This window comes from Chiloscyllium plagiosum, chromosome 13 (assembly GCF_004010195.1).
Source record: "Chiloscyllium plagiosum isolate BGI_BamShark_2017 chromosome 13, ASM401019v2, whole genome shotgun sequence".
Taxonomy (NCBI): Eukaryota; Metazoa; Chordata; class Chondrichthyes; order Orectolobiformes; family Hemiscylliidae; genus Chiloscyllium; species Chiloscyllium plagiosum.
The window spans coordinates 70,608,968-70,624,898 of NC_057722.1; the positions used below are offsets into that span (position 1 = coordinate 70,608,968).

The following is a 15,931-nucleotide window of genomic DNA, read 5'->3' on the forward strand; positions in this document are numbered from 1 at the left end:
TACAGTGTGGAAACAGGCCCTTCGGCCCAACAAGTCCACACCGACCCGCCGAAGTGCAACCCACCCCTACCCCTACATTTACCCCTTTTTTAATCTAACACTATGGGCAATTTAGTATGGCCAATTCACCTAACCCGCACATCTTTGTGACTGTGGGAGGAAACCGGAGCACCCGGAGGAAACCCACGCAGACATGGGGAGAACGTGCAAACTCCAGACAGAGAGTCGCCTGAGTCGGGAATTGAACCCGGGTCTCTGGCACTGTGAGGCAGCAGTGCTAACCACTGTGCCACTGTGCCGCCCACTGTGCCACCGTGCCGCCCACTGTGCCACCGTGCCGCCCACTGTGCCACCGTGCCGCCACAGGAATTTCAGTCTTCTACTACTAGGTATTTCAGTCTTGCGTGTAGTTCTTTGGCCAGTCTGTAAGTTGGTGTTCGGGGTAGTGAGACTATAGGTCTGAGGGGGACTCCTGGTTTATGGATTTTTGGTAGTCCGTAGAATCATGGGGTGTTGGTCCCGTCTGGTTTCATTTTCTGGAATTCCGTCTTGTTTAATTGAACAGAATTGTGTAATTGTTTTAGGAGATATGTAATTTTGTTTCCTAGTTGCGGGGTCGGGTCTAGCGCCACTTGTTGGTAGGTGTTGGTGTCTGCGAGTAGTGCATTGGTTTTTTCTATGAAAGACATAGAGAATGACATCACCACAAACCCCAGGAACCCCATCCAGGACAAACATATAAATAGAAAGCAGGAGACAACAGCTTCGCTTCACTTGGAGGTCGCCACTGATGATGTTACCTAGCCAGGTAATGAAACGTCTGGATATCAAACCTACAGCTCAGCGAGTAAACCTACACCCTAAACCTCAACCTGAGCTACAAACCTTGCAAAAGCATCCGTCTCCTTCATCCCACGGCTAAACACTCTGTCATTGGGGTCTGCCAGCAGAAATCCTGTTTCTGGAGCTTCTGTATCTGGAGGTTGTTCCAGGTCTTCACCATCCAACCAGGGAGCTCAGCTCCACACAGACAGCACGTCACGCGCTCTCATGACTGCTCAAACAAGCCTCCTACTCCACGCCACACCAGAGAGCCGTTTAACTCCAGGTCTAAAGGAAACATTTCAAAGACCAGACCAATTCCTGAAATGGTGAGGCTGAGGTAACGGCGAGAGAGCAGGTCACTCGAGTTTAGAAAAACGCATGGGGAATTTTATAGAGAATTCTCCTAAACTGAGGCAAGGTTAATGCAAGATGGACATTCCCAATGACCAGGAAGTCCGGAACCAAAGGTCACATTTTAAGGATACAAGGGTCAGCCATTCAGGACTGAGATGAGGAGGTGGTTCTTCGGTGGGGAGCCCATAGGATTCTCTGCCATAAGCAACTGAGGCCAAAGTATTGCATCTGTCCTGAAAGCCTTCAGATATAATTCTTCAGCGTAAAGGGAATGGATGGAAAGCAGGAACAGGGGACTGAGTTGGGATGATCAGCCGTGATCATATTGAATGGCACAGCAGGCTCAAAGGGCTGAATGGCCTCCTCTTGATCTGATTTTCTGTGTTTGCTACAATTTTAAGGCTTCAACTCGTGTGTAAGTGGTCTTTGAAATGGATAATCGTGGAGACATCTGGGAGAAATGATAATCTTTCTCTGTTTCCTTTCTCTAGTTGATCCCTGTGAAAGAGAGTGCATTGACTGACTGATGGCTGACTCAGGTAAGAAACAGAGATAAACTGAACTTGAATAGAATGCCAATTTGTTTGAAAAACAGAGAAATCCCAGTAGGATATATTGAACAACTTCAGCAATATCAGGGGAAAGAAAATAGTGTTTTGGATAAAGGCTTCTATCTTCAAAACAGATACCTTTCCATTGTGTAAATGTCCTAGGAGAAAGTGAGGACTGCAGATGCTGGAGATCAGAGCTGAAAATGTGTTGCTGGAAAAGCGCAGCAGGTCAGGCAGCATCCAAGGAGCAGGAGAATCGATGTTTCGGGCATGAGCCCTTCTTCCTGAAGAAGGGCTCATGCCCGAAATGTCGATTCTCCTGCTTCTTGGATGCTGCCTGACCTGCTGCGCTTTTCCAGCAACACATTTTCAGCATTGTGTAAATGTATTTGGTAACTGGCTGATAGGAATTGCATATTAAAGTTGATGGGGTAGAGATGCTTCCTGACCTGTAATGAATGGTGTAGGTGACTGGTCTGTTATTTGTCCTACCCAGTACACAGCTCCATTGAAGATATCAGAACTCTCTGAATATCAAATGGGGTATCATCACTGACAGTGATTGTGATATGCCCATCATGCATTGTCATCCAAAACCGATCACTACCCCAATAATTATTTACAAAATTTGATATTATTTATATTCATTGTGCAGAATTTCAAAGCGATGCTGTGTTTTTAAAACAAAAGAAGTCTGGTGCAAACCAACTGTGAGCGTATGGAGTTTAGTCACTTTGGATTGAGAGAGCATCATGGGAAGGCTCAGCTCCGATTTCCAATAGCAACCGAGGAAGAACATGAGGATCTGGCATCCTTTTTTTAGAAAGTAAAATGATTAACATTAATTTGGCTATGCAGTGCGATAGCAGCCACTGCTCCTGGCTCAGTCCACCCCATTTCCTTCCTCTTCCTTCTCAGTGCCTTTTTAGCAACCCTCCCTCGTTTCCTCAAGACACCTCCACCAATTGTGGTCCCATTCTCTCAATGACCAGCACAATGGCCCTTAACAACAGGACACTCCAGCCCCGTGAGTCTGTTCTAGCATTCAGTGTCTGATCTATGGCCTCACTCCATCGACCTGCTTTTGGCCGTATCCCTTTGCTTAACAAACATTTTTCATTTGACGTCCCCCACTTTCATAGAACATAGAACATAGAAAAATACAGCGCAGTACAGGCCCTTTGGCCCTCGATGTTGCGCCGATCCAAGCCCACCTAACCTACACTAGCCCACTATCCTCCATATGTCTATCCAATGCCCATAAAGAGGGAGAGTCCACCATTGCTACTGGCAGGGCATTCCATGAATTCACGACTCGCTGAGTAAAGAATCTACCCCTAACATCTGTCCTATACCTACCACCCCTTAATTTAAAGCTATGCCCCCTCGTAATAGCTGACTCCATACGTGGAAAAAGGTTCTCATGGTCAACCCTATCTAAACCCCTAATCATCTTGTACACCTCTATCAAGTCACCCTTAAACCTTCTTTTCTCCAATGAAAACAGCCCCAAGTGCCTCAGCCTTTCCTGCCATTTCCCCTTAACCCTTGATTTCCTGACTGATCAAGAATCTACCTTTCTCAGTCTTAAATATACACGCGGACTCTGGCCTACACTGCTCTCTGCAGCAAGGAGTTCCGAAGCCTCTCAACCCTCCGAGAGAAGAAATTCCTCCTCCTCTCAGTCTTAAATTGTGCCCCTTAATTCTGAGCCTATTCCCTCTGCTCCTGGAATCTCCCATGAGGCGGAACATGATGTGGAGGTGCTGGTGTGGAACTGGGATGGACAAAGAAGGAAGTCACCAGGTTATAGTCTAACATGTTTATTTGAAATAATGAGCTTTTGGAGTGCTTCTCCTTCGTCATGTGTACCGAACATTCACATATCTGTGCGCTATGGTCAAGTGACTTCACCGAAGAATCCCATGTTTCCCCTCCAATAAGTTGAGTCCCAAACCTGTTGAGCCTATGCAGATAAAAGTTTCCTGGGGAGGTGGTTTGACAATGGACCCAATTGTCCACCAGGATTTGTGTAAGTCCAGCAGCACACACTTGGGCAGAGATCAGGATGGGCAGGCAACTGGTTATATTGGCTCCTATCAACTCTGAAAGTATCTTGTGAACTTTGCAAATATTGGAGACCAGAGAGCTTAGGGCCTCTGGGTTTGTGACCAGCGGAATGAAACACTGCCATCTGCTGACTAATGCTACAGAAATCATGGAACAGCTTCCTGACTCGGCATTACAGACATTTTCACAGAGTTTAGAATCTCTACAGTGTGGAAACAGGCCCTTCAGCCCAACAAGTCCACACCGACTATACAAATAGTAAAGTGCCCAGGCCCATTCCCTTATTACTCTACATTTACCCCTGACTGATGTACCAAACCTACACATTCCTGAACATTTATGGACAATTTAGCGTGGCCAGTTCACCTGACCTGCACGTCTTTGGACTGTGGGAGGCAACCCACGTAGACACGGGGAGAATGTGCAAACTCCACGCAGCCAGTTGCCTGAGGCTGGAATTGAACCCGGGTCCCTGGCGCTGTAAGGTAGCAGTGCTAACCACCAAGCCACAGGTTTACTTACACTGAAAGTTCACTCCTTCCCGGTTCCCCCTGCTTTATTTCCTGCCAAAATAAATCCTCTTAGGTAGCATTCTAAAACATGCGAGGTAAAAACAATGACTGCAGATGCTGGAAACCGGATTCTGGATCAGTGGTGCTGGAAATTTCGCTGCTCCTCGGATGCTGCCTGAACTGCTGTGCTCTTCCAGCACCACTAATCCAGATTCTAAAACGTGCACATGCCAGAGATTGTCCACCGTTGGTTTTGGGATAATGGAAACCTGAAACCTAAAGAGGAGTAGCTGGAGAAATGAGCAGGTCTCGTAACATCTAACGAGAGAGAAACGGAGTAAACATCTTGTGTTCAGTGACCCTTCTTTAGAACCTTATACAGATTCGACATGATTTCTCTTGAATTTGGAAACGAATGGGGTGATCTTATGGAAGTGTTCAACATGTAAACTGGAAAAAAAAAAGGGAGACAAAACTATTCCCACTGATTGAGAATTCTACAACAAGGTAATGGAGTATTAGTACCCAAACCACAGTGAGTATCAGTGCCCACAGGCACAGTGAGTATCAGTGCCCACAGACACAGTGAGTATCAGTGCCCACAGACTCAGTAACAGTGCCTACAGATGCAGTGAGTATCAGTGCCCATAGGCACAGTGAGTATCATTGACCACAGGCACAGTGAGTATCATTGCCCACAGACTCAGTAACAGTGCCTACAGATGCAGTGAGTATCAGTGCCCACAGGCACAGTGAGTATCAGTACCCACAGATATAGTGAGTATCAGTGCACACGGACATAGTGTGTATCAGTACCCGCAGACAGTGTATCAGTACCCGCAGACATAGTGAGTGTCAGTGACCATGGGCACTGAGTCACAGTACCCACAGAGACAGTATCAGTGCCCACAGACACAGTGTGTAGCAGTGCCCACAGACATAGTATTACTGCCCACTGACACTGTGAGTACCAGTGCCCACTGACACTGTGAGTACCAGTGCCCACTGACACTGTGAGTACCAGTGCCCACTGGCACTGTGAGTATCAGTGCCCACAGACTCAGTATCAGTACTCACAGGCACTGTGACTGTCAGTACTCACAGAAATAGTGAGTATCAGTGCCCACAGACACCGTATCATTGCCCACAGACGCAGTCAGTATCAGTGCCCACAGACACTGTGACTATCAGTACTCACAGACACAGTATCAGTGCCCACAGACACAGTATCAGTGCCCACAGACACAGTGAGTGTCAGTGCCTGATAGCACAGTGAGTGTCAGTGCCCGCGGACACGGTGGGTGTCAGTGCCCGCGGACACGGTGAGTGTCAGTGCCCGCGGACACGGTGAGTGTCAGTGCCGCGGACACGGTGAGTGTCAGTGCCCGCGGACACGGTGAGTGTCAGTGCCCGCGGACACGGTGAATCAGTACCTGCAGACAGAGTGAATAGCAGTATCCGCAGACACAGTGAGTGTCAGTGACCACGGGCACTGTGTCTCAGTACCCACAGACAATATCAGTGCCCACAGACACTGTGAGTATCAGTGCCCACAGACACTGTGAGTATCGGTGCCCACTGACACTGTGAGTATCGGTGCCCACTGGCACTGTGAGTATCGGTGCCCACTGGCACTGTGAGTATCGGTGCGCACAGGCACTGTGAGTATCGGTGCCCGCAGACTCAGTGTGTGTGAATGCCCACAGGCAGAGTGAGTATTTCCTGTGCACAGTCTGAAGTTGGTGCATGGGAAATACTCAGCAGGTCTGCTCACAACAACTGGTGAGAACCGAGGTTAACGCCTTGATGTGGACCAGACCTGACTCCCTCAATGTTTTTAAGAAGGTTGACCTGAATGTTTTCTGAATTTAAAAGGCTGATGGGGAGTGCTGTATTCCCGATGTGATGCGAGTTGGTCAATCTCTTCAACATTAAGCAAAGCCCAGTTTATTTAAACACTATAGTTAAAATACAACCAAAAGAAAGAGGAGTTTATAATGGCTTAACTATTGGGAAAATTTATCTGATTAATCGATATACTTCCTCGTACTAATTAACGCTCCCAATACAGTAACATCCCATCCACATACCCCTTGGCAAAAAAGGCGAATTCAGACACAGATTCTCAAATGCAGTTCTCTAATCCAGTAGAAATAAAACACCGAGAGAATTCAGAGAAAACAGCAGCTAGGAGGCATTTACTGAAGCTGCCAAACCCTTTGACACCCTAAACAGTTGCTAATGTTACTGACAAAACCAAAACCCAGAAATCCTGATCCATGAGAGCTGGCCATAACATTCAGGAGATTTTATTTTCAAAATTCCGAGGCCTCACAAGTTATTTACACAAGTCACCTTCAGTAGCTGGTTTTGCACCTCTGCCTTATAACTTCTCTTTTTTAAAAAAAACCAAGGACAAAATAACCAGAAGACATAGGAGCAGAAATTAGGCCACTCAGCCCATCGAGTCTGCTGCTCCGCCATACAGTCATGGCTGATAAGTTTCTCAATTCTGGATTAGTGGTGCTGGAAAAGCACAGCAGTTCAGGCAGCATCCAAGGAGCTCTAGCCCGAAACATCGATTTTCCTGCTCCATGGATGCTGTCTGAACTGCTGTGCTTTTCCAGCACCACTAATCCAGAATCTGGTTTCCAGCTTCGGCAGTCATTGTTTTTACCTGATAAGTTTCTCAACCCCATTCTCCCGCTTTCTCCCCGTAATTCTCGATACCCCTGGCAATCTAGAGCCTATCTATCTCCATCTGAAATATACTCAATGGCCTGAGCTCCACCGCCTTCTGTGTGGCAGTTCATCGTCACAGCTTCAAGTCAAGCATGACTTCTTCCAGGGAGCATTAACACAAACGGGGTGTGTGTTGGATTAGCAGGGCGGTTTGCTTGCTGGGTTCTGGCGAATAGGTGCTTGCACTATATGTGGTAAGGTTTGATTTGTAAAGACATTTCTATACATTTACCCCTTACCTAACACTACTGGCAATTTAGTATGGCCAATTCACCTGACCCTGCACATCTTTGGATGGTGGGAGGAAACCGGAGGGTTCTGGCGAATAGGTGCTTGCACTATATGTGGTAAGGTTTGATTTGTAAAGACATTTCTATATCTTGCTTGTTCATGCCTTGTTTGATTTTAGAAACCAATCCTAAGTCATCTGAGGCCCAGCCGCCTGTTACTAAACCTCCTGAGCCACAGCCTCCTGTCGCTCAGCCACCTGGGGCACAGCCTGCTACAGTCTTTCCAGCTGAAGCCTATCCGTATGGAGCCTACCCTCCTGGTGCTTTTCCACCTGGTGCATATCCTCCTAATGCCTATCCGCCAGGGGCATACCCACCTGGGGCATATCTGCCTACTGCCCAGCAGCCTGTCGTCCAAGCACCTGGGGTCTACGGCAATCCAGCTCCTCTCGGACCAGGCAGTATTCCATTGATGCCAGTGCCAACTGGGATCCCAAATTGCCCACCAGGTCTGGAGTATCTCACACAGGTAAGTGACCATTTGGATGAGATCCTCTCAATCGTGTTGATCAAGCAGAAACCTTGAACAAACAGAGAATGTTGGAGAAACTCAGCAGGTCTGGCAGCATCTGAGGGGAGAGAAACAGAGTGAGTGGTTCGAGTCTGGTATGACTCTGCTTCAGAAACAGTTGGAAGATGGTGCTTTTGACAGAGGCAGGGAAGATTTGAAGGAAACAGATGGTGTTGACACCCATTGCAAAAGACAAAAGGATTGCTAACTGCGGTAGAAGAGAAATTATGCTTGTGTAAATCGAAGTGTGAAAGGGAACATAGTGGTTCCTCTCTACTAAGAGCAAAGTAAATGAGACGCAAGCAAGACAAGACCATTGAGGGTAGGGGAAGAGGGGACATGTATGAGAAAAGAAGGATAGGTAGACGTTCATGTGGTTGGGGTGTAACGCTGTGGAATCCAATGTTGAGATCTCAAAACTATAATGTACAGAAAATGCAGTGCTGCTCCTCCAGCTTTCATAAGTCCATTTGATGGAGGAACAGAATAAGACCATTCAGCCCATCAAATCTGCTCCACCATTTGGTCATGACTAATATGTTTCTCAACTCATTGTACCTGCCTTCTCCCCTTACGGTACGGAAACAGACACTTTGGTCCGACCAGTCCATGCCAAACATAATCCCAAACTAAACTAGTCCCACCTGCCTGCTCCAGGCCAATTTCCCTCCAAACTTTTCCTATTCATGTGTCCATCCAAATGCCTCTTAAACATTGTAATTATGCCCACATCCACCACTTGCTCAGGAAGCTCATTCCATACACAAACCAACCTCTGTGTAAAAACAATTACCTCTCATGTGGAGATAAAAAGTCTTCAAGGGCAAGACAAGAAGATCTTGATCAGATGGGCCAATGGGCTGAGAAGTGGCAGATGGAGTTTAATTCAGATAAATGCGAGGTGCTGCATTTTGTGAAAGAAAATCTTAGCAGGACTTATACACTTAATGGTAAAGTCCTAGGGAGTGTTGCTGAACAAAGAGACCTTGGAGTGCAGGCTCGTAGCTCCTTGAAAGTGGAGTCACAGGTAGATAGGATCGTGAAGAAGGCGTTTGGTTTGCTTTCCTTTATTGGCCAGAGTATTGAGCACAGGAGTTGGGAGGTCATGTTGTGGCTGTAGAGGACATTGGTTAGACCACTGTCTGGTCTCCTTCCTATCGGAAAGATGTTGTGAAACTTGAAAGGATTCAGAAAAGATTTACAAGGATGTTGCCAGGGTTGGAGGATCTCAGCTACAGGGAGAGGCTGAACAGGCTGGGGCTGTTTTCCCTGGAGCGTCCGAGGCTAAGGGGTGACCTTCTAGAGGTTTATAAAATTATGAGGGGCATGGATAGGGTAAATAGACAAAGTCTTTTCCCTGAGGTCGGGGAGTCCAGAACTAGAGAGCATAGGTTTAGGGTGAGAGGAGAAAGATATAAAAGAGACCTAAGGGGCAACCTTTTCACGCAGAGGGTGGTACTTGTATGGAATGAGCTGCCAGAGGATGTGGTGGAGGCTGGTACAATTGCAACATTTAAGAGGCATCTGGATGGGTATATGAATAGGAAGGGTTTGGTGGGATATGGGCCGGGTGCTGGCAGGCGGGACTAGTTTGGGTTGGGATATCTGGTCGGCATGGACGGGTTGGACCGAAAGGTCTGTTCCGTGCTGCACATCTCTATGACTCTGTCTTTTTAAAATCTTTCTCCTCTCAACTTAAAAATGTGCCCCCTAGTTAAGATTTGGAATGTGCTGCCTGGGAGAATGGTGGAGGCGGATTCCGTAGAAGGTTGCAAAAAAGAACTGGATAAATATTTGAAAGTAATGAATCTAGAGAGCTACAGAGATGGGGCTGGAGAGTGGGCCTAGCTTCCATAAGCTGGTACAAACACAATGGGCCAACATGCCTCATTCTACACTGTAACAGTCAATGTTTCCAATGAACATTTTCATGTTTACCAGTTAGGGAAGACAGGGCTCCTGTGCACTCCCCACATACTGACAAAACTGCAATATAATGTCATTGAAAGTGTTGAAGGGAAGGGCTTGTAACATCCATCTTAGCCCTAAACATTGCAATTGTTTGGACACCTTTCATGATTGGCGTGTGGAAACTCAATCAATGCTGCTGTTCTGAGATCCGTCAAAAACTGAGTCATCCTGTACTATTTCTCCAAAATCATTTCTATAAAGGATTGTTTAAAATTGCACACAACATTTCAATTGTCGTTCATAAGAAAAGCCAAATCTCATTTGCTGCCGTACGGCATTTTAAAACCATGCCCCTTCACCACTTTTTATAGGTTTTTGCATCAGGCAGCATGAAGGCATGTTTCAATTTGCACTCACCAGATAGGACATGTTTCATTCACTGGTCCTTTAGCCAAATTCCTGCCATTCATATTTCTCTGTGACACCTTTCTCTGGTGTTCCTCTGTCTCATGTTGTAGTGCAGGAGATAATCTACTTCAAATGAGTAACTTAACATCTGCATTATGTTTATCGGCAAAAGGGTGTTCCACTAAAACCCCCTGACTGTTTAACATCACAGACAGTAATTATCAGGCTGCAGTTATCCTTAACTGAAAACCCAACTCTTGGAAAACCAAATCTTTCAAGAAAAGTAATACCAACATCTTGTCTTTAATCACACCTTTAGCATTGCTGTAAGCCCCAAGATGCTTGAGAAAGGTATTCCAAGAGAAATTTGTAACCAAGCCAGAAGACTCGATTTGGATAATCATAGAATTTGTACAGTGTGAAAGCAGGCCATTCAGTCCATCTGCCCAAACCCACTCTATAACCTTTCATTTCTCATGGCTAATCCACCCTAACCCGGACACGATGAGCAACTTAGCATGAACAATCCATCTAACCTGCACATCTTTAGACTGTGTGAGGAAACCCAAGCAGATACAGGGAGAACATGCAAATTCCACATAGACTGTTGCCCGAGTTTGGAATTGAACCCGGGTCCCTGGCGCTGTGAAGCAGTAGTGCTAACCACTGAGCCAGAGGCAAGAAGCTTGATCAAAGAGGTGAAAGTATTAGAGACTGTGGGAGGATGCTCTTACAGTGAAATGGTAGCGCTCTGACCTCTGAACTAGGAGGTCCAGCTTCATGTCTCAACTATTTTCTACTGTGTCATAATATCTCCGAGCAGGTTAGTGTCAAGAATATCAGTGTGAAATAGAAATAGCTTGGCAATCCAGGACTACTCTGCCATTCTATGGCTGGTGTCCAAACTGAGAGAAGAACAGAATTACAATCAGTTCATAGAATCCCTACAGTGTGGAAACAGGCCCTTCAGCCCAACAAGGCCACACTGACCCTCCGAAAGGTCACACAGACCCCTAGGTTTAAGGAATGTCTTTAAGAAGAACGAGAATTTCAGGGAAAGGAAAGTAACTTCATGGAACAGTTGGAACTGAGGAACTCACACAAACCAACACAGAAGGTTGTTCGTGTGTTTGACACATCTTCCAGACCTCATGTGCATTAGATATATCATCGCCATCTAGATTAATGTTAAACTCCAGCATGGCTATTTGAGGTTCCATAAGACTATATGTAAGTAGATAACTAGAGTAACTTCCTGTACGGACAGAGAGAGCACAGGACTCATCAGGGAACCATCAATCTGGTTAAATGGAATTCTTGGTTGTCTAAAGGTGCTTGTAGATTACTTTGCACGGAAGATATCCAACTGAGCAAATAAAAGTTCAGAGCTCACCCATGTCTGTCACAAAGCTGGTCCCTTTTTTTTCTAAAAGCTGTTCCTTTCCTCAAGGGTACTGTGCCCTTGTTTTTTTTTCCAGAGGGTTATAAAATGTTCTTGGCTTCGATTAGACTGGTTTGGTACAGAGATTAAAGAGTATTGAGAGGCCTTTTGTTTATATGTAAATAGATGAGACTTCAGGCCAAAGTGGTCATGTTTTAGAAGGGACTTATATAATGAAAGGGGAGTGGTCAGCTCTCTAGCTGAGCAGTTCAGCCCACAACTAGTTAGTTCAGCTGTGTGGAAACAGGCTCTCTCTGTCTCTCTCTCTCACTCACTCTCTTTGTCTCTCTCTCTCTGCAACTATACGAAACGCTAGTGCAACTGCACTTTGAATATTGTGTCCAGTTCTGGTCGCCATATTTCAGGAAGGTTGTGGAAGCATTGGGAAAAGGTGCAGAGGAGATTTACCAGGATGCTGCCTGGTCTGGAGGGAAGGTCTTATGAGGAAAGGCTGAGAGACTTGGGTCTGTTCTCATTGGAAAGAAGAAAGCTAAGAGGGGATTTGATAGAGACATACAAGATGATCAGAGGATTAGGCAGGGTAGACAGTGAAAGTCTTTTTCCTAGGATGATGACGTCAGCTTGTACGAGGGGATATAACTACAAATTGAGGGGTGATAGATTTAAGACAGATGTCAGAGGCAGGTTCTTTACTCAGAGAGTGGTAAGGGTGTGGAATGCCCTACCTGCTAATGTAGTTAACTCAGCCACATTAGGGAGATTTAAACAATCCTTAAATAAGCACATGGATGATGATGGGATAATGTATGGGGATGAGCTGAGAATAGTTCACAGGTCGGCGCAACATCAAGGGCTGAAGGGACTGTTCTGTGCTGTATTGTTCTATGTTCTGACAAAATGTCTGCTATATTAACAGTTATTTGCTCAAACTTGTCCACAATTTTAGACCCGGCACATTAAATGATTAGCTGGGAACTGCAGCAAATATAATTCTAACTCTTGTATTGATAGGTATAGTTCCAATATCAACTATTCTAAATGATCACAAATGGTCAAAATCACTGATTGAGGATGATCTGAATAAAATGATTGTTTGTTCTTTGTGTAAAAGTGAAGCACTGTGGAGGCTGGAAATCCAAGCAAACACAGAGAATGCTGGAGAAACTCAGCAGATCTGGCAGCATCTGTTGGAGGGGGGTGGGATAGAAGAGAGAGAGAGAGTTAACATTTCAAGTCCCGTATGATTCTTCATTAGAAGCCACTGAAGAGCCTGAAGAAGATTCATGGTGGATTTGAAATGATGACTCTGTTTCTCTCTCCACACATGCTGCCAGACCTGCTGAATTTCTCCAGCATTCTCTGCAATTATTCGTCATCACTGCTCACCTTTTCATTTAGATTACAATTTCCTCTTGCATTTTCTTTATAAAGAAGATCTCAACTTTTTGTTTCTGTCACAGGTAGACCAGCTTCTGGTTCATCAGCAGGTGGAGCTGTTGGAAGGTATGTTGCGATAAAATTCAAGGTATGAATTCAGCTCTGGATGAGGGTAATTCAGCTCAAAATAAACATCCTGCCTGATTTTCGTTCATTTGCTGAACTCCAAATCCTGTTCGATTGATGGATGAGATTGTGTAACACAACTTGAATTATTACAATGTAGTTAGAACTACAAAATCTGTCCTGCATCTTTTAATGGAAAGCATTCTGATCAGTAAAAGCCATGATGCCTTGGTCTTACCAGACCATAGAGCTGCTCTCTCACTTACTTACTGTGGGTGGTTTAACCTGAGGATTACCATGTCTCAGGGAAAGGGAAAGTTTGGGAATGAGAGAGCATTGTGGGAACCTCAGCTGATGCAGGAATTGAACCCTTTGCGGTTCATGTCGCTCAATATTACAAACCAGCCATCTAGTGAACTGAGACGGCTTGAGTAAAAATGTCAGCCATGATTGAATAGCAGCAGAATCGATGGGCTGAATGGCCTCGTTCCGCTCCGATGCCTTCTCGTCTGAGGCTCCACAAGAATTCAGACAGATTGGGCAGTTGGGCAGATCCGAGAGAGATAGAATTCAACCCTGAAAACTGGGAGGTGATGCAGTTTGGAAGATGTAACAAGACAAGGGAGTACTCAGTGAATGGCAGGACACTAGGAAGCTCAGAGGAATCTCGGGGTGTTTGTTCACAGAACCCTGAAGATGGCTGGACCAGTTAATAGGGTAGTGAGGAAGACAGGAGAAAGAGAGGACTGCAGATGCTGGAGATCAGAGCTGAAAATGTGTTGCTGGAAAAGTGCAGCAGGTCAGGCAGCATCCGAGGAGCAGGAGAGTCGATGTATTGGGCATAAGCCCTTCATCAGGAATGATGCTTGAAATGTCGGTCCTCCTGCTCCTCAGATGCTGCCTGACCTGCTGCGCTTTTCCAGCGCAACACTTTTTGACTGTTACACTTCAGCATCTGTGGTTCTCACTTTCTCCATTTTTTGTTCGAGCAGAGGGGGCCGATCGGGGACCTGTCAGAGGTGTATAAGATAATGAGGGACATGGGTAGACTATGTAGAAAGTAGCCATTCCCCTTACTGGAAGGGTTAACAGCAAGGAGGCATCATTTTAAGGTGAAATGCAACTAGCTTAATGGGGTTTGAGGGAAAATGTTTTCGCTCAGAGGGTGGTGGGGGTATGGAAGGCACTACCTGGGAGGGGTAGATGAGGTGGAAACCTCACAACCTTTAGAAAGTGCATTGGTGAGCACGCGAAGGGTCATAACATTCAACGCTATGGGCCAAGTGCAGGAAAGTGCAATGAATGTACATTTAGAATCAGTGCTGACTCGATGGGCTGAAGGGCCTTTTCTGTATTCTATTATTCTAATTATGGTGTCTCACCCAAGTAAACAGAGAAATGATTGTGAACTTTTCCCCTTTGCTCTGCATTGATTTAGATCAAACATTGCACGACACCAGACAGGTATTGATTTGCTAAACTCTACAGGCTTTTTAAACCATGTCTCCTACCTCAACTACCCCTCCCAGGCAGTGCCTTCCAAAGCCCCATCACCCTCTGAGTGAAAACATTTTCCCTCAAACCCCCTTTTTAAGCCAGCTGTATTTCACCTTAAAATGTTGCCCCCTTGCTATCAATCCTTCCACTAAGGGGAAGCTGCTGCTTTCTATCCAGGAGAAAGTGAGGGCTGCAGATGCTGGGGATCAGAGTTGAGAGTGTGGTGCTGGAAAAGCACAGCAGGTCAGGCAGGATCCGAGGAGCAGGAGAATCGACGTTTCGGGCAAAAGCCCTTCATCAGGAATGAGCCTGTAGACAGCTTATACTCAAAACATCGACTCTCCTGCTCCTCGGATGCTGCCTCATCTGCTGTGCTTTTCCAGCACCATCCTCTCCGGTTTCTGTCCACCCAATTGATCAGCCTCCCAGTCCGCTCACTCTCTTTATCCTGTACTGTGGGCTTTGTGCTTTCCCCAAACTATACTCCTTATCGTTGGCACAATGATGGGCATTGAAGTCAACAGCTTTTCTTTGCTAATCTCCCAATATTTCCACCATTATGTTTGCTTTTAGTCTTAACTGGATTCGAGACCAATAACAAATATCAGATTAAGAACAGTCTTGGCCAGCTGGTCTATTTTGCTGCTGAGGAAAATGACTTCTGCAATCGGAACTGCTGTGGGAACCTCCGTTCCTTTGACATGAAGATTCTTGACAATTTAGGACAGGAAGTGATTAATCTGTACCGCCCGTTGAGATGTGCTGGCTGCTGCTGCCCGTGTTGCTTACAGGAGGTGAGTGACTGGTCTTGGAGATGATTACTTCAGCTGTAATGTTCTGTATGATTTCTTGACCCACTTCCCTCCCACCTTAGATGTTCTTCTGCTTTTGTTGGCCTTATTTTTTTAACCTTTAGTGCCAGCCGAGTACTGAACTACTGTAGTCCCGGTCTCTGCAGCTCCTCCTCAAACCCCTTGTCCCATTAATCACAGAATCCCTACAGGGTTGATTTGAGGTCATTTGGCCCATAAAGACTTTCCAAACAGCATTCCACCCAGACAAACACCAGCCACCCTCCCAACCCTATCTCTGTTCCCCATGGCTAACCCATCTATCCTGCACATCCCTGGACACTCGGGCCAATTTCCCATGGCTAATCCACCCGAACCAGCACACTTCTAAACACAACTTTCTCAAAGCCATCTCTTTAATCAGGCTAAGGACTAAATCCATGGACTTTCCTACCACTGATGTCATCAACGTGCAGATGGGAAGGTGGCTGGCTCTCTCGCCCTCACTCATTCTCATTTTCTCTCTCTCTCTCTCTCTTATTCTCTCTCTCTCTCTCTTATTCT

The 15,931-nt window shown here is 45.9% G+C and overlaps 1 protein-coding gene across 2 annotated transcripts in view; it reads left to right on the top strand.

Moving 5' to 3' along the window:
* The window catches only part of LOC122556180 (phospholipid scramblase 2-like), an 87,850-nt gene that overhangs the window by 50,900 nt on the left and 21,019 nt on the right, over positions 1-15,931 (top strand). For both annotated transcript variants that reach the window (XM_043702699.1, XM_043702698.1), the window contains exons 2-5: positions 1,671-1,718; positions 7,464-7,813; positions 13,037-13,079; positions 15,150-15,370. In XM_043702699.1, the coding sequence (XP_043558634.1) occupies positions 1,706-1,718; positions 7,464-7,813; positions 13,037-13,079; positions 15,150-15,370 (627 nt within the window). In that variant the 5' untranslated portion in view covers positions 1,671-1,705. The remainder of the gene's footprint in view (positions 1-1,670; positions 1,719-7,463; positions 7,814-13,036; positions 13,080-15,149; positions 15,371-15,931) is intronic.